A 19,657-nucleotide genomic window follows, 5' to 3' on the forward strand; every position below is an offset into this window, starting at 1 on the left:
ACTCCCTGGGCCGAAGAACCTAGGTTGGACAGCTCGCTTCGCGCAGGTAAACATCGCCCACCCCCACCCCCCTTCCAGGTACAGGTACAGATAGATATACAGGTAAAGGACTTAGCCCTATTGGCCACGGGACACAGAGGCGCGCCCAAAGGCACCTTCCGAGCATGCGTGGGAGGTAGCACGCCGGTCCGCGCATGCCCGGTACGCAGCGGCCGTGGCTCTCGTGCTGCCGGCTGAGCAGCCACCTACCGGCATGAAGGCCTGGGAGCCGGCTGCTTCCCTCTCCTCGCTCCAGCGCTATGGAATGCCTGCGGAGCCTGACCCTGCACTTACCCCGTGCGATGGGACTGCCCCGGCGAACCTTGTGTGCTCTGGCCTTGGACCTGACCCCTGCGGCTCGCCCCGCTGCCGCCTGCGGCCGTGCACGCGACCTACTCGGAAGGAGCCGGGCTGCGCCGCTGTGCGGGCCCCGCCAGCTCCGCGTGGCAGGTACTGCTTCTCCCCTCCCGTCTCGACCTGGGACGCCGGTCTTGCAGTGTGACCTTAGGTCCCCGCCCCGACCGCCCGGCCCGGCTATTCTTGCCCTGCGTCTTGCGCAGGTCTCGGCCTCTCGCGCCGTCCTGGGGCGCCCGCGTGTCTTGTTGAGTTGGACAGGTCCGCGGGCCGAGTGTCCCAGCGGCTCGGAACGTGGCTGTGCACTGAGCCCTGCCAGCGACCGAGCGGCCCGGCCCTTTCTCTGCTCCTCCGGCAGCATAAAATAATTAGTATTTTTACAGCTCTGCTGTTCCTCTTATTTTAGTATTTTGAAGTGTCCTTTGTCAGTCGTTACATTTGCTTGATTACACTTCAGAGCACACTTCAATTCAGTCTAATCACGTTTCAAATAGACTAAGTTTCAAATAAGGATTTGTCTTCGTTCCAGTTTACTGGAATCCACCTTCCAATTCAGTGGGGTAGTATTCACTATGGAGTATAACTGTAGGGAAGAAGTAAAATCTGTAGGATTCATAGTTTATGTCAATTTTGATACCGGAATGCTGAAAAATCAAGTGATACTTAGGACGTATGTTTTCTAAAATACATCTACCAATATATTGTGTGTGAAGAGCCTTTTTAAGTTTTGCAAAAAAGATAACCAGACATTTTCTTTAAATCTCAGAACACTATGCTGTAAATTTGTTTATCCAACTCTGAGATAGCAATAATATTTTAAAAAGGAAAAGGGTAGTTGGAATCCATAAATTATTCTAATGCTCACCTAAACCATTACTTTTAAAAATCATTCCCTGCCAAACCTAACATAATCATTTACAAATATTGAAATCAACTAGAGTATTTCTTCTTTTTCCTATAGGAAAAAGGTTCAAAAATAGTGAAATAGTCCGAAGGCCTCCACATGCTATCAGAGTTCTATCTTAGCTGTATGTGAAAACCAATTGTGTAATTACAGGTCTAATTCATTCTTCAGGTGAAATGCACCGGTTTAGAACTTCTGATGTCTCTCAAGCCACTTTAGCCAGTGTGGCCCCAGTGTTTACTGTGGTGAGTATGTATGGTACCTTTGATAACCTACAGAAAGTACTTCCCATATGTGTTAAGTTAACCGAGTTGGACTGTTGGCCAAGATATTACTTTTCATTTTATAATGAATCGTGTTATATGTTATGTTGTCTGTGTTGCACTTAGCCAGTGACCTGAGTCCCAGCTAGATTTGATTAACAATGCTCTTGAAACTGTGCTAATGACTGTGGAGCCCTTCTTTTAATATTAGAACAGGTGGTCTGGGATTCAAATCACTGTTCAGAGGCTCCTCCTTGAACACTCAAGATTTCCCCCATAAGTATTTATAGAATATTAGCTGTAAAGTGTCTTACACCTGTACTCTGCAAGATATTGCCCAAACTATCATGAAGGTAGAACAATATAGTATTTAAGAATGCATGCTTTGAAGGGTCATGATCTCTGCAACTTTCTCTGAAATGGTCAGAAAAAAAAATGAATAAAATAATAACACATATCTCACACATATACATATTCTTAGAGAGAGAGAAATAAGGTCAATGGCGTAAAAAAAAAAGTGACTCTAGGTGAAAGTTATGTCAGAATTGGTTGTAATATTCTTGCAACATTTTTGTAGGCTTTTAATTTTAAAAAAAAGTTTGATTAAAAGAATAAGTGTACTTGCTCTTCCTACATTCCAGTCTCAGATGGAGTTGGTGAACTTGGACAAGTTATAATAACATCTTTGTGCCTTAGTTGTTTCATCTGTAAACCGAGGATAACCTACCTTATAGAGGGATTAAATTAACCCATATACAGTATGTAAAATCCTTAAAATAGTGCCTCACATATAGTAAGCATCCAATATATATTAGCCATTAATATGATTATTTAGGTGTATAAACTATACAGAACTAGAAAATCCCCAGAGTTGCACGTATAAGTTATCACTGTTAATTATTGTTCTGGAAGAATTGACCAGTTTAGTTCAGAATATACAATCAGATGTTAAATATTGAAAGAAAGTTCTTTACAGGTGAAATAATTGTCTACCAAGATATGAAATTCAATTGCTGCTATTTGAAATAATAAGTTTAGGAAGTGAGCTGGTAACAAAGTAAACATTTTTAAAAATCATAGTTTGTATGATCTTTTTTAAAAAATCAAAAAATTTCATTAAAAAATGATATAGATAAATACTGAGATGCAAAAGTATTCGGCATATGTTGTTATGTTGAAAGTGAGGGAGGGCCGAGCCCGTGGCGCACTCGGGAGAGTGCAGTGCTGGGAGTGCGGCGACGCTCCCGCCACGGGTTCGGATCCTATATAGGAATGGCCAGTGCACTCACTGGCTGAGTGCCGGTCACGAAAAAGACAAAAAAAAAAAAAAAAGAAGAAAGAAAGTGAGGGAGACACTGCAAAGCAGTGTGTATAACATGAATATGTTTTATAGGAAAAAGTTTGGGAGGACATTAGTGAAATATTAACATGGTTTTCTCTAAAATATATTACTTCAGGTGATTAAAATCATTTTTTTTTTATTTTCAAAGTTTCTACAGTGGATATTTGTATTTGTGAAGTAAATTTAAGGAGGAAAGCAACACTCTATTATACAAATATAAAGATCCTGTTTTGTAAATTTTCCTTAACACTGACATTTTATGGTATTTATTATATATTCATATTACTCTTATCCTTATTCATGAAAAATATATATATGTTGTGGTTTTTTGTTACTATTAACACAGCATGCATATGTTTCCATGCTAATAACCCAAGACCTGTATTTTATTTACAGCTGTATTTTAGAGTGTGTGTTTCTGAAAATGTGTATTTCATAGTAAGTAGTACACCCCAGCACATTGTGATTCATTAAGTATTTTTTGACAACTTCAAACTTGGCTGTGCATAAGCATTACAGAAAAATATTTCTCTATGAGAAATAGGTGCATTTTCTGTATTATGTCCTCTCTTCAAACTATCAGAAGAGGTCCTGTAAGTTTTTATTGATTCTGTAGTGCCCACCAGAGAGTCTTCTTAGCCTCAAGTAGATATTTAGATTCACAAGACAGGCCACTGTTGGTCCCAGTCTACGTAGAAGGATAAAGGACAGGAACACAGCAAGGCAGCATCTGGTGTTTCCTCTTTAGAAGAAGTCGCTGCAGCCATCCAGGGGCTTCTATGGCCCCCTAAGTGACAGCTTAGGTGCAAGGACAAGAGATTCTCAAAGGTAGTTGTGAGAACCTCCTTGGCTGAGAATCCCCATGCCCCATAGTGCCAGTATCTCTTGTAACCATCTTAGAGGCACAGCTTCTGGGGCCCCCGCAAAGAACATGGCTAGGTACTAGAGCCACCACTTTCAGAGAAGGTGCAGATATAAATGCAGGGATATTACTCATTGTACCATAAGTAGCATACTTATTTGAGAGAAATAATATTTTGTTTTTATTCTCTGCAGACAAAATTTGACAAAGAGGGAAATGTTACTTCTTTCGGTGAGTATCTTTATTCAAAGTCATTTTTTAGTCAGTGAATAAGTAAACCTGGTGGAAATCAAGAAATCATAGTGCTATGAATAGAATATTCTTTACATATACAGGTGTATTCAAGGAGATCTTTCCTCAGCATTGTCGTAAGATGATGTTTAGACCTACAATAAGAATGAATCTTCTGTCCATAAATTATGAACAGTATATAGTTGTAATTGTTCTATTTTTTTGTTTGTTTTTTTGAGGGTTTTTTTTGATGGCTGGCCAGTATGGGGATCCGAACGCTTGACCTTGGTGTTATCAACACCGTGCTCTAATGACAAGCTAACTGACCAGCTCCAGATGATGTTGTAGTGAGAAAATATAGAAAATGTAGTTGTGTACAGTTTATATTTGAGAAAGATGACCTATTTCTAGAGCTGGAAATTGATATGATAGGTTCTAACGATGCTATGGTTTTTATATTGATTCCAAGAGGCTTCCAAAATTCTCTACAGAGAAGCTTAGTAAGTATGGATAACAGAAGAGAAAAATTAGTTTGACCAAATTTAGCCCAAGAGTGTTTTTGAGGCTAAAAAAAGTGGATATTTAAAAGTTTCATTTTAGCTTTTGTTTCTGTTAGTGAAACCAAGAAAATTATTTTGGTGGTGGGAGGAGTGCATTGATGTAAAAATCTAAATTCATCTTATTATTTGGCTCACTCTTTTTATTTCCTTTATAGAAAGGAAGAAAATTGAGTTATACCAAGAGTTAGGTCTTCAAGCCAGAGATTTGAGATTTCAGCATGTAATGAGCATCACAACCAGAAACAATAGGATTATCATGAGAATGGAGGTAAGAGATTTTATTTTCATCTACGTTTCTTCATTGCAGTCTTATAAAAGTTACTTCCTAGCTATCCTGATCAGTATGCAGATTAAAAGTAATTTTGGAATAAAAATACCAACCTGAGGTGTAGGCTATTTTATAATTTTTTTTTTTTTTTTTTGTGGCTGGCCAGTGTGGGGATCCGAATCCTTGACCTTGGTGTTATAGATCCTTGCTCTAACCAACTGAGCTAACTGGCCAGCCCATATTTTATAATTTAATATGTTATTATGAGTAGAACTCATTTTACATGGATTATATACATGTGCTCAACAGGCATAACACTGCTCTGTATTATGTTGGAAAAGTTCTGACTGGTCTTCATTCTCACTGCTAGAATTTCATCTTTTGTTTCTGAAGTTATAAGAGAAAGAATCTTGATTTATAATAGATAAGTTTTCAATTGTACATAGTTATGTGTAATTATAGTGTAACCTGAGCTACCAAGAACATATTCTGGTTTTCCAAATAGCCCAGCAATATTCATTAAATTTTATAACTTTAATTTAAATTGTTATTTTATTGGAAAGCTTTCTAAAATATGTTGTATTTTTCCCTATCTACTCAGAGTACCCCAAATGTTGATTTTCCATTGTGATTCAGAGTTAACATGGGCATCAGTTATTTTGGTAGGTTAAAGTTTAGGGTTTAGAAATAGTTGAGATGCAGGACTCAGTGGTATGGCCCTGCAGTAGGCAGAGACTTGCTTTCTTCAAAAAAGTCTTTGATGACAGATGTTTGTCCATTTACCTAGATAAATCAAAATCATCAAAAACGGAAGCAATCTTTTCCCAAGTGATTTTCTTCAGAAAACATTCTTCATTCTTGTTATAAGTAGCTAGCATCCTTCAAAAGAGTATCCTTCAAAGCAGTATCTCTAATTTTCATATTAAGATGTTGGAAAAAATGTAAAAATTGAAAGTCATCTCTAGTTTTTTTTTTTTTTTTTTAAGATGACCGGTAAGGGGATCTTAACCCTTGACTTGGTGTTGTCAGCACCACGCTCACCCAGTGAGCAAACCGGCCATCCCTATATGGGATCCGAACCCGTGGCCTTGGTGTTATCAGCACCGCACTCTCCCGAGTGAGCCACAGGCCGGCCCCCATCTCTAGTTTCAATATCACTGATAACAATAGTCACAGGCTACTTTTATCTACTCTTTTAAGATAAAAGACGCCAGTCTCTCTCTTTAGAAAAATTTCTGATTTCATATTATTCTAAATTAGAGCACTAAGGCTATGTTATGTCTTTATAATTTCAAATTAGCTTGGTATGTTTTGGTGCTGTTTTAAAAAGGAAACTTTTTTATTTGAGCTAAACTAATTATGATTAAACTAAATCTTTTCTAAAAGTCTACCCAATATGTGACTTTTTTTTTTTTTTTTTTTTTTAATAAAAGATGATCGGTAAGGGGATCCTAACCCTTGACTTGGCACTGTAAGCACCACGCTCTCCCAAGTGAGCTAACCAGCCATCCCTGTATAGGGATCCGAACCCGTGGCTTTGGTTATCAGCACCACACTCTCCCCAGTGAGCCACGGGCTGGTCCTCCAATATCTGACATCTAAGAAGACCTTATCTTGTTACCTTTTTTTGCTATTTTTCTCATGATTACCCTGGAAATCTTCATAAATACATAATTTGTGTTACTAATTCCAGTTGTATTGAGAGTGAGTTAGAGGTATCAAGATTTACACATCTTTTTGGTCTCCCTTCTTTTTTTTTTTTTTTTTGTCGTTTTTTCGTGACCGGCACTCAGCCAGTGAGTGCACCGGTCATTCCTATATAGGATCCCAACCCACGGCGGGAGCATCGCCGCGCTCCCAGCGCAGCACTCTACCGAGTGCGCCACGGGCTCGGCCCTGGTCTCCCTTCTTTTAAAAAAAAATGCTGTGATTTTTTTTGAAAAACCAGGTGAACACTAATTTGGTTCAGTCTTGATACAAAATTAGTGAAGTATTAGGCCCTCTTTTATGACTATTATTTTTTTCTACAGCTCTACGAGTTGCATATATACACAAGTGTTTATACATAAGGGTACTTTGAAAAGTTTACAGAAAAATGCAATTAAAAGATAATATGAATCTTTCCATGGAATTTTTAAAGTACCCTGTGTGTGTGTGTGTGTATGCACACAGAGTTGACCTTGGAACAACAATGGGTTTGAACTGTGAGTCTAATTATACACAGATTTTTTTTCAATAAAAATATTGGAAAATACTTGGTTAGGGCATGAATGTATGATATCCCTAACCAAACAGTTAAGTAGCCTAACAGTGGAGTATTAGTAGCCTGTTAGTTAAGTTGGTAAGTTTCGGGGGAGTCAAAATTATATGCAGGTTTTCAACTGTGTGGGGATTAGCGTCCCTAAACACCCCCCAACCCCACTACATTGTTCAAGAGTCAACTATATATGGGTGAGATTGTGTGTGTGTGTGTGTGTGTGTGTGTGTGCATATATACATACATATATATAAAGAGACAGAGAGATATCCTTTTTTTTCTTTTTCTTTTTTTTTTTTTAAACAGTATTTGAAAGCCGTGATAACTCCAGAGTGTCTTCTGATACTGGATTATCGTAATTTAAATTTGGAGCAATGGCTGTTCCGGGAACTCCCTTCACAGTTAGCTGGAGGGGGTCAACTTGTCACGTACCCTTTACCTTTTGAGTTTAGAGCTATAGAAGCACTCCTGCAATATTGGGTAAGCCTGTTTTTATTTAGCTTCTTGAGTTTATTCTGGTTTTGAAATACTATTGAGTAGGAAGAGAAGTGGGTATTGTTTCAATGGCACTCTCCCTGACCACATCCTCCCCCAAAACAAAAACATCTCTAAGAATCCTGTATGGAGAAAGTACTTAATTCTTAAACTTTATGACCCAATCAAAAAGAACTAAGACTCTAGGTATGCATAGTACCTTTAAGAGTCATTTTATGACATTCAGTGAAGCATATTTCAAGTTAGCTACCCTTTATACAATTTTAATAACTGTTTTGAGAGGTGATAATTTAAAATACTTAACATCCTAAATATGTAAATTAACATATAAATCAAAAAAAATTTAAATCCATTCCATTTTATTCTCTAAATTAAACTATGTATATTGTAAGAGTGCTTACATGTGATAAATGTTAAATCATCCATCAGATCATTCTTTGATTTGTTTGTACAATCCTGTTTGGGGGGCAACTCAATGATGCCTCTGTTTGAGATCTAGATTGATGGAGGAACTGCATACAGTTCTTCTAATGACTTTCTGTTAAATTGGTAGTCATCAGATGTCTGGAGATCCTGTAAGGCCCTGAACAAGGGTAGTTTACTGCTTTCCTGGCCCCCATAAATCTTTCATTATCTTTTCTTTCCCCCATTAGTCAGGATAGTACTGTTCAGGAACTGGCTATTAGCAAGAGTTGGTGCTAGGAGTACGCTAACCAAAGTGGGAGGAGAGGAGGGTAGAGGGAAATGAGGTGGGTGAGGATTGGGTGAACCTGGTACTCTTCTCTTTTGTCTGCCTTGTTCTACTGACTCAGTGAGGGGCAGCACCAGCTAGTACCAGCCAATGAGATGGTGAGTAGTGGGAGCCTAGTTACTAAGCAGGGAAAAGGCAGAAGAGGGAAGGAAAAGAGGTGTAAATAATGGTCAGCGGCAGGCTGCACAGGCTGGGTAAGCTCTCAGGAGCTCCTTTTGTTAGGTGAAAGGCAGGGGCTCTCAGTGAGGGAGCAGATAAGGAGGGGAAGAAGGAGGCTGGGCTGGCATGGGTCTCCTTCCTAGAGACTGGCCATGGGGAGAAGAGAGAGGGAGCTCAGGTTGTCTGCTGATACACATTCTTTTCACCATTAAATGGGGTCCTGGAAAGATTTCCTCTGAAAGAATATTACACATAAGCAATGCCAGCCACTCCCACAAGGGATAAGTTTTCAAATAAAGGAAAGCTCCCCATACCCACCTGAAGCACTATGATATATCCTGAGCAGATACATGTCACACAAACACCATCTGTCACCCTCAGCAGCCTCCCAGCCACTACCTGAGTCTGCACCTTGCTGGGCAGAGGGTTTGGCATTTTTTGGATATTGAAAAATTAGGCCTGTGATAGGGGATAGTGTGAGGTTGGTTAATGGATACAGAATTAGAGCTAGATAGGAAGAATAAGTTCTAGTGTTCTATAGTGGGGCTAGTTGGCTATAATAAACAATAATTTATTGTATTTAAATGTCTAGAAGACAGGAGTTTAAATGTTCTCACCACAAAGAAATGATACATTTTTACAGTGATGGATATGTTAATTAGCCTGATTTGATCATCAGTGTGTGTGTATATATATATATATATATATATCGAAATATTAGTCAGTGCCCTGTAAATATGTATAATAACGTGTCAGTTAAAACATTAAAAGTAAATTAGGTCTGCCTCAGTTTGGCTGTCCAGTCCTTCCTCACACCCAAGGACTTCTGGACTTGGAAGCAGTTCCTCAATACACAAAATAAACGTGATGTCTGCAGAGGCACCCTGACTCTGGACTCCAGTTTCCAAATCAAAATATCTTAGCTTCACAGTAATTGTGCTTCTGAGATAAACAGTATATGCTGGAGTTTATATCATTAATTTTACTGCTTAATTCAGTTGGTATTATGCTGTGTGCCAGCTGGTATGGCAGTGTTTCAATGTTTTAACAACTAGGACATCTATATTAGTGCATTTCTGCTGAATATCAACCATGCTTATGTTAACCTGAATGACAAGAAGTATACTTTTTTTTTCTTTTTTTTTTTTTTTTTTTTTGCAGCTGGCCATTATGGGGATCCAAACCAGTGATCTTGGTATTATAAGGCTGCACTCTAACCAACTAAGCTAACTGGCCAGTCCTAGATTTTTAAATATATAGTCAAGGGTCAGATCCCTGCACTGGCCAGGCACCATGAGAAGTATACTTACACTGATTTGTTTTATTTTTTAAAGCCCCAATTTTGTTTTAGTTTTCAAAAGAGCTTTGTTTGTAGAAATTTTTTTTTTTTTTTTTTTTTAAAGATGACCGGTAAGGGGATCTTAACCCTTGACTTGGTGTTGTCAGCACCACGCTCAGCCAGTGAGCGAACCGGCCATCCCTATATGGGATCCGAACCCGTGGCCTTGGTGTTATCAGCACCACACTCTCCCGAGTGAGCCACGGGCTGGCCCTGTTTGTAAAAATTTTGAACCATGTTCTATTTACGAAGAACTTAGGTATTACTTATCAAATGTAAAGTTTGTGTTTTAATCAAAGGAATGGCAGATTTTATTTTAATTAATCTGCCATTCCTTTCATAATAAATGTCTGTAGACTTTTATGAGAATTGATTCCTTCTCGACCACATCTGAGCCTAATGACCACATTATACATGGAACTTTGAACCCAAGAGTTCTGGTGTTTGAATTATCCAGAACAGGCATTCTAGCACTGACCATGTTGTGAATTGTTACCAGCATGTCTAACTATTATGGATTTCTGTGTTGAATCAGAGTTGTCACTGATCCTGAGTATTCTAAAAAGATTGTTTTAATTCTTATGAAAGGTCATGTTGTTATCTAGATCAACACCCTTCAGGGGAAACTTAGCATTTTGCAGCCACTGATCCTTGAGACACTGGATGCTTTAGTGGATCCCAGACATTCTTCTGTAGACAGAAGCAAACTGCATGTCTTACTACAAAATGGCAAAAGGTAAATATGGATGATTTACCAAACTGGGAGCTAGAGGCAAATAAATTAAACTTCTTTCTCAGTAGTCTTAACAATGAAATATTTAGCATAAATTCAGATATAAAATTAGTGTGACTATTACCCATTTTAAAAATAACCAGTTTTGCTAATGGTAATGACATTTTTTACTTTATGATTTACTCTCAGTAACTTTACTGCCGTATTTGGTTTTAATTATTAAAGTTTTGTGTTTCATAACTGTTTTTACAGTAGGAAAGTAGCCTAAGTGGGAAGTTGAGCTAAAGGGGACACACAATCTAATGTTTATTGAAAATATAATCCTGCATGCAACGCTATATAAGGCTCTTGTGCATATCTGATATCTCATCCTTTTACCAACCCTGTTCAGTAATTGATAATTGTCCTCATTTTGAAGATGAGAAAACTGAGGTTTAAGTAACTTGTTTCAACTTACACAGCTAGTAAATGGCAGATTTAAATTCAAATCCACTTCTCTGTCCTCCAAAGTCCATGTTGTTCTTTTTTAAAAAAAATCATAATACATTCCAGAATTTAAGTACAATATTTTAATTAATTTGTAGTACAAATGGAATAAATATGCTGTCAGATTTGTGCCCCCTAAAATCTCTTTAAGAATTAACAGTTAAAATTCCTGAATTAGTAGTTGTCCAAAAATATTGGCATGTTTTTATCAGTCACTGCTATATTAATTAAGCATTAAATAATTCCCAAACCAGAAGTCTTAAATTCACAGTGATTGTATGTTTCCAAGGTAAATAATACATGCTAACATTTATATCACTGATTAATTTTGTCTGTTAGCTTAGTTTTGGTTTGGCAATTGATTCTTAATTTGCGTGGTATATGTTGAAATATTTTTTTTACAAGTCAGTATAAAAATGTTCCCTAAAAAGTCACTATTCTTATGGTGAAAGTTTTTTTATAAGTTTATGCTGTTGACCATTTCTGTGTAACTATCTTTTTTTTTTTTTTTTTTGCTTCCCCTCTGTAACTATTCTTACAGTCTATCAGAGTTAGAAACAGATATTAAAATTTTCAAAGAGTCCATTTTGGAGATCTTGGATGAAGAAGAGTTGCTAGAAGAGCTCTGCCTGACAAAATGGAGTGACCCGCAAGTCTTGTAAGGATGTGATGATGCTTTGTCATTTCCTTAGGGTGGATCTTCTGTCTTTTCTTCTTCAGGATGATTTTTCATAAGATAAATTAACATTTTTCTGGAATAGAGAATATAGGCATTTTCCATCCTCAGTTGTTAACTTTTTCCCTGTGCGGTGTTGAATCTGATTGAATTTAATGAGGATTTATTGAGCGCAGGCTGCATACCCAACACTGTGCTGGGTTTTGATGAGTATAAACACACAATTACTTCTGTCTTCAGGGAACTGACCACCAAATTGACACAAATCTACCAAAATACCTGTAGGGAGTAGAGTAGAAGAGAGAGATCCACATGGAGGAGGGGAAAATAGGGGTAAATGGAGATGAGTAAAACAGTGACATAAGTTGTGTAAGTTTGGTCTAATATAAAAATGCTCATCTTATAGATAAATCAGTTATCTCTTATGAGTTTAGAAATTACTTACTTTTCTTGTGGACATTCCAGTTAAATGTTTACTTTTTAAATACCCATATACTTAGTTTTTGGTTTTTTGTAGAGCAGTAGGAGAAATTAATACAGATATCTTTGTAATGAGTGTAGTCTGTGCAGATTTTTTAAGCATTTTGAGAAATTGGTTATTTATCTTTTAATAAGGAAATATTAAGATTAAAAGGGCTATAAAATGGTAGATAGAAGATGGATATAGTAGCAGAAACCCTTGTTTGCTTTGTTTAGGCCAATCTGTCTCTAACAGGCTTTCCGAGTATCTTTTAGAGTACCTCATTTCCCCTTATCCTCCTCCTTGGTAGCGTGGGGTGTGTAAATAAAGGGAAGCAAAGTAAGTATGTATTGACATCATTCAAAAGCATTTTTCTTCATGTAAGAAAATGACTTTATATATACACCTTGGAACGGAAATACACTTTATGTTCCTTTTTAATTTTTGATTTTCTTTTACTTGATAGTGGTTTTGGATTTACACTAATTTATCGGCTCACATCTGAATTTTTATGTAACTAGTAGCATGTATCTGCATAAGAGTCTCTTAGATCGGGTGATGGAATACAGTGAAGCTGACTAGTCTGTGTGAGGATGGAACCTTTGTCCTCGACCTATCTGTATAATGTTGAGGATCCATTGACACAGCCACTAACAGATAGGCCTCAGTCACAATAAAAAATACAAAGACGAGTTTTTTCACTGGTGGCTGAATATTATGTACTAATTTAGTAAGTTTTTAGTACTAAATATATAATGCACATATTGGGGTATGTTAATTATGTTAACTCTTTTCATTGAAGTGAAAAGAGCAGTACTGGGATTGACCATGCAGAAGAGATGGAGTTGCTGTTGGAAAACTACTACCGATTAGCTGAAGATCTTTCCAATGCAGCTCGGGAACTTAGGGTACTGATTGATGATTCACAGAGTATTATTTTCATCAATCTGGACAGGTAAGAAAGCATATAAAACAACCAGTATTTTCTTTATAGAAGAATTATTATAAAGTAATAAAAATTTTAAGGAAATGTCATTTTGGAAGGAATTATACCATTATTATGATTTGTACTACATGAAAGTGTTTCTTTTTTGGTTTTTTTGGAAGGTACGGATTTAATTCATGCAATCTTTAATACTTAGTGAGTTTGCTGTGTGTAGTTAGTAGGCCCTTCTGATCTGAGTAGGTGTTCTTCTCTCCAGCCACCGTAATGTGATGATGAGGTTGAACCTACAATTGACCATGGGAACCTTCTCTCTTTCGCTTTTTGGACTAATGGGAGTTGCTTTTGGAATGAATTTAGAATCTTCCCTTGAAGAGGTGAGAATGTATTGTCAGTAACTACAAATGGGAAGGGTTTGATAAAACAGGTTTACACTGTGAGGCAGTTAATGAAGAGTTTTATTTTTTAATTCTTACGTGCCTGATAGTGTACCTGGCAGTTTGCATCCTTTATTTGGCTCCATCATTGCAACTCTGTGAAAGTCAGTGTATTATCCCTACTTTGTAGATGAGGAAACCAATCCTCAGAAAATTGAAATAACTTGCCCACGTGCACAGAGCTAGAAAATAACAGAGTTAGAATTAGAACCCAAAGACTTTCACTTTCCACTTGACTCTTCCACCTTTCCATATTGGTATGACACTGAACTCCCTGAGTTTTTCCTATCATAGCAGCTTTGTATTTTCAGAGAATATCTTATTATAAGGTGTCTAGAAATGAATCTGCATGTGCATTTGGCCCACTCTGGTACTGTATTCTGTGTCCTAATTAGTTTGACAGGTCTGTCCTTGGTCTCTGTGGCTGTCACCCTAGTCCAACCCAGTCTGTCATCAGGATCACTGTATACTTTTAAAAAATAGTTTTTAGAAGTTGTAAACCTGATTATGTGGCTCTTCTGCATAAAACTCTTCAGTGGCTTTTGATTAGCCTTAAGGTGAAAATTCAGCCTTTTTGGTTTGGGGCTTTTCCTAGTCTGCTGCCCCTGTGTCTCCATCTCGCCTACAGCCAGTCCGGTCAGTTGCTCCATCAGTGCTCCTTCCCAGGCATGCTGCCTCTACACCTGTCCCCTGAACTCCCACACGTTTTGCCTAAATCCTCAACTTATGTGTCACTTCACTGATAGTAGTCCTACATTTCCCATCTGCCAGATTCCTTGAATTTGCAGTTATTTGTTCAGAGCCTACAAAAGATTCATGAGCTCCCACAGGAAAAGTCAGTACTAGTCATTTTTAATGCTTCTTATGGTAAAATGTAAAAGAAAAATAAATGCAATGTAGTCATTCATTCATTTCACAAATACGTCTTTTAGTGCCATTATATATTGAGCACTGCTTTAGGCTCATATAGCAGTGAGTCCCTGCCCTTGTGGAGGTTACATAATAGAGGAGGAGAGAGATGATAAACATATATAAAGTATGTTAACTGAAAAGTGCCACAAAGTGAAAGAAAGCCAGGTAAGGAAGTAAAGAGTGTGAGGTGGTGAGACAGGTGGCATTTTAGAGATAGATAGAATAGTGAAGGAAGATGGTTTGGAGGATATTTGTGTGGAAGCCCGAATGAAAAGAGAAAGTAGGAAGATCTGGAGGAAAGTGTTCTAAGCAAAGAGAACTATAGATGTAAAGACAAAGGCAGGAGTGAGCTGAGCTTGTTCATGGGAAGCAAGAAGGCCAGAGTGTTTAGAAGAGGATCAGTCAGGTAGAGAGTGGTAGGAAATGAGATCAAAAAGACAAGCGTGAGATCATGTCAATTGTGTAGAGCATGGTAAGGGTTTGGATTTATTTAATGTAATAGAATTTATGAGAGGGTTGAGCCCAAACTTAGACCATTAGAAAGTTCAGAAGTAGCCAAAATATCTTGTGCAACATAGTCCACGTCTTGATGTTCTCAGGATACATATGTAGGCCTTTTCAAATTCCCCAGTTGTGACTACATACCTAGAGGTCTGAGGTCTGTGGGTGTGTGTTCGGTGCACATGGAATTTTGACCTTGGTTTGCCTCTGACTTAGCTTACATTTCAATTTTATCACATTTTGGCATCCCCAGAGACTTTATAAGGAACTACAAAACCAATCTACTGTGAAGAACAACAGTAATCTATGTCAAATCTCATTTAAACAGAATTTTTACTTAGTAAATTGGGGCCCTCATTTTGGATAACTGGAAGTGTGTTCACCATCCAAGAACCATTCACTCATGTTAACACTTATCTTCCTAGTTTTTTATGTCTAACATCTAACTTCATGTTAAAAGGAGGCAGATTTCTGCACAGTAAATGACGTGAATTTCCATCATTGATGGGCAGTCAGTTGTGTCACAGGTCATCTTGGGGGAAGTGAACCTCTGAAACATTGGCGCTAAACAAGCCATGGGTGATAACCAGCTAATGGCATAGCTGTAGATGGGATCCCTTTCCTTTGAGAGATTAAGTTTAAACTCTGTGATTCTATACATTAATACATTTGCTGAAAACACTACACTGCAAAAATATTATAATTCTGAAAATGATGGTGAGGAAAAATGTTACTAAGTCTGAAGTTTCCAAACTTTTGCTTCGTGGTACATTTAGTGTCTTAGTAGTTTTTTCACAGCATCTCTAGACCAAAAGTTTCTTTTTTGTTATTTCTCTTGAAAATGCCCAGGGCACCTAAGCTCAGTTTGGGAACTGTGGCTACAAGCAAAAAAGTTGTGTGTTCTCTGTGATTTTGACTATTAAAATCTGTATGCATGTAAACAAAGACTGGAAAGAAACTCAGAGTAAAAGCAGTTATGTTTGGCTTATGGATGATTAAAAACTGAACACTTAAATCATGTTTCCTTTCTGATTTACTGTCTGATTCTTAGTCTCTGAGTGCTATTGAGGTGCTTGTTCTTAGTTCCTTTCTATAAGAAAGAGCTGTACAAATAACAAGGCTTCTTTTAAACTCAGGAGCAACAATAGTTCACAAAATTTTATCTCTAAGGATAAAATTTTCGCAATTGAAATGAACCATGTGTTCTCTTTCAGGACCATAGAATGTTTTGGCTGATTACAGGAATTATGTTTATGGGAAGTGGCCTAATCTGGAGGCGTTTGCTTTCATTCCTTGGACGACAACTAGAAGCTCCTTTGCCTCCTGTGGTATGAAGGGAATATGGTTCACAGTCATATTGCAGAAGGGTTATAATCATGGGCTGTAAAGTCAGGCAGTCTGGGCTTAAGTTGTTACCGGATTTGTGATCCTGTACGTTATTTAATTTCTCTAAACCTCCCTCAGTTTCCCTGTCAGTTAAGTCAGTACTACCTGTTTCGAGGATCATTGGGAGAATTAAATGAGATAATTTGTAAATCCTTATTAGCACAGTGCCTAGCACAATAAATAAAAAGATCGTTTATTTTGTGTGGAACATTCTAATGAGCATTATATATTTCGACAGATGCTAGTAATTCTGGTGCAGCGTTTCATCATAACCAAATTGAAACGTGGAAATCATTTATGGTGTTGTCATTAAGAAAAGATACAAAGTTTATCTCCTTTTCTTTGTACTTCAAAAATGACACCAATGGAATAAGTACTTAAGACATTGATATATGGCTTACAGTCCTTTATTAATAGTTACATAATATTTTACTAGTGGCTTTTCTTTTGAGAAATACACTAACTAAAATTAATTTTTCTGCTTTATTTAGATGGCCTCTTTACCTAAGAAGACTCTTCTTGCAGAGAGAAGGGTGGAAATAAAAAACAGCCTCAGGCCAGAAGGACTTGGATCAAGCAGGAGTCTCCTAACAAACCGATAGGAACAACCCGGTGGATACTCAGTATTTTCGGATGGTAGTCACAGGAGACTTCTGATATTCTTTTATCATTTTCTTTTACAGAGTCAGACACTTGAAGAAAATCACTGATATTTAAGTTACAATGTCTGATGATAAACATATGGCAGTCAAAATAACTAGAACTTTATTGCATTTGTAGAATTCTGAGTAAAGAAGCAAAGTGCTTGTTTTGTAAAAGGCCAAAATTTTATTTTCTACAAACTTTAAATGCTGTTTTTATAGACATGTGAGGCATGGAGAGGTTAATTTAATACAAGAACAGCCTGTTGTATAAATTTTACTTAACTTATACATATCAAGAAAAGTACAGTTCATGCCAAACAAAGCCTAGGAACTTGACAGACCCATAGTTTGAGACCAGGTAGCCATAGTTCTTAGTATAGGGAATCATGTTCCTCTGAATTCCTCTGAATTCCTGACTCTCAGGTGACTGAAAAGCTAGCATGATATGTACTAGCCTTAAACTCTGGGAGTTTGCGCTTTAAAACAAAACTCTTGACATAACCTTATTTTCTTGTATTTGCCCCTTTTTATACATAAGGTGAATAAAAAGAAATAATACCAGCATTTTATGGATTCCAATTAATCAGGATTTCACTTAACCCCCTGAAACTATTTTTCTTTGCTTGGCTATAATTAGAGCCTTTGGAAGTAAAATTGAAAGGAAGTATTTCCATTCTGTAACTGCTTTATAGCTGCTTTGTTCATTGCCTGATTTTTAGAAGAGATTTTTAGAAGAGATTTTTAGGCCACCCTCCCTAAAAAGGAATATGTGTATATATAGCCCAGCTAATCTATATGCTTTCACCTCAAAAGTTGACAGATGGGCTTCCTAAAACTTGGGGCTAGGTAAATATTAGAACTGTGATACCTTTTGTTTTCAAAATCAGACTTGGGTTTAGAATAAATGGCTAATATTTCTAATTGTGAAAGCTGCTGTCCTTCTTAACATCTTACCTACCTTTCTTTTCTGGAGGTTAAGTACAGTTATGCACTAGAACATTACAGTTAAACTTGCCTCCAGAAGTAAAACTCATGGAAGATTCTAGACTTTCCAGAGCAGCTCTTGTACTACAAATGTGGTAGTAAGAAAAGAATAAATATGCCTACCCTGATGATTGTTCAGGGTACCTGATGATCCTAATGTGAGAGCATATGAGGAAGTCTAAGGGTCCATTTACCAGGTGATTTGGTGATGGGAATAAAAATGTTATTCCAGTAACTGATTTGGAAGAAAACAGATGAAGTTACAGGTAAGGTGTTTTCCACTCCTGTGCGGTTATGAGAAGCCATCAGAGGGAAACTAGAGAATAAAATGGCATGAAACAGGCTGGGCTGGTCTTGGAGCACTTGCACCTCGCTGTGGGTCAGGAAGGCGCTTCGTGGTGTGGTGTTTGGAGCGTGACTGGACAGCACTCTAGCCTTACGATGACTGTCGGGATCACCTCTGATAGCACTTAGATTTCACAGGGTACTCTTTTTTTGGCTCACCTCAAAGTACTCTGCTGCTATTTGGTCTTATGTTATCACTGTAAAATAGGTAATAAGTATTACTTAGCTGTGACATATGAAGAATTAGAATCCCAGAGGGCAGAATTTGATTTGACTAAAATCAGGCGTAGGATAGAACTTTGGTCATTTTTCCTTGTAGTGTTACTTAGTTCATGAACTTAGGTAAAATAATTTTTTATGATGAGTCATGTCCCATTAATAAAAGGGAAAATAATGTTAACTACCTCATAAGTCTGATAAAGGGAAGTTACTAATGGTTTATAAAATCCTTGAAGGTGGTTAGAGCAAGTATGATTTCAAAACGTCAACTAGCTCTGCTTTGGTGATTGCCAGCTGCTGCTTACATTAAAGTTCTCAAACAGTAAAGCAGAGTCTGTGCCAAAAGAAATATGAAGTTCGTTGGTTTTAAATTTTGAACTAAAATGATAGACTGAGCATAATAACTACTATTTGAAAGGTAAATAATAAGATACCAAACACCAGTTTATGTGAGCAAGCAAGCAGTGATATTCCCTGTTGATCATATAGAAGTTTAAGGTTTGATACTCTTAACAGACCGTCTTTCTCTTTGGAAGGCCTCTAAGCAAATGTGGGCAGAACTTTGTAATGCCTACAGACGTGATCTAATATGGAGGGTGCATGGAATATGGACTCCAGAGACCTGCTCTGCTCCCAAGCTCACTTCAGATCATTTTAGTCTCCTAGGTCTGTGTGACAAAGACATAAAACAATTCCGATCTTGAAGCCATGAAGGAGGTTTTTACACAGATAATAGAAAGATGGAAAATGCAAATAAATGTCTTCTGATATCCTGAAATAAAGATAAATTTTAGTTAAGCTGTTGTGTGAATTCAGGTTTGTGTTCATGAGAAATTAAAACCCTACAAGGTATTTCTATTTAAGTTACTAAGCATCTGAGATTCAGTTAATACTTAGAATAGAAATTTAACCTACCTGTTGAGATAATACATCAGACTGTCATGTATTTTGCTTTTTTTCTGTATGCCAGGTTTTTACATGTTGCCATGTAGGTTGACCTTCAACAGTAGGAGTATAACTTACGTTGTTCTTGACAATGGGGTTAGTATGGTTAAATATCCTATAAACTTGAAAATTTGCTTCCAACTTTATAGGTTTTAACCTTCT

The 19,657-nt window shown here is 37.4% G+C and overlaps 2 protein-coding genes across 2 annotated transcripts in view; one reads left to right on the forward strand and one right to left on the reverse strand.

Annotated features, from left to right (window-relative positions):
* Positions 1-211: 211 nt before the first annotated feature.
* On the forward strand, positions 212-19,348 carry MRS2 (magnesium transporter MRS2). The gene is made up of 11 exons (XM_063096599.1): positions 212-489; positions 1,469-1,542; positions 3,959-3,995; positions 4,711-4,823; positions 7,387-7,560; positions 10,430-10,560; positions 11,585-11,701; positions 12,982-13,134; positions 13,382-13,499; positions 16,187-16,300; positions 16,850-19,348. Exons 1-11 carry the CDS (start codon positions 300-302, stop codon positions 16,958-16,960), a joined length of 1,332 nt encoding a protein of 443 aa, XP_062952669.1. The 5' UTR covers positions 212-299; the 3' UTR covers positions 16,961-19,348.
* GPLD1 (glycosylphosphatidylinositol specific phospholipase D1) overlaps positions 19,257-19,657 on the reverse strand; it is a 47,730-nt gene continuing 47,329 nt past the window's right edge. The window contains exon 25 of the mRNA XM_063096598.1: positions 19,257-19,322. Coding sequence (XP_062952668.1) covers positions 19,272-19,322 — 51 coding nt within the window. The 3' untranslated portion in view covers positions 19,257-19,271. The remainder of the gene's footprint in view (positions 19,323-19,657) is intronic.

The sequence above is a fragment of the Cynocephalus volans genome, chromosome 5 (assembly GCF_027409185.1).
Source record: "Cynocephalus volans isolate mCynVol1 chromosome 5, mCynVol1.pri, whole genome shotgun sequence".
Lineage (NCBI taxonomy): Eukaryota > Metazoa > Chordata > Mammalia > Dermoptera > Cynocephalidae > Cynocephalus > Cynocephalus volans.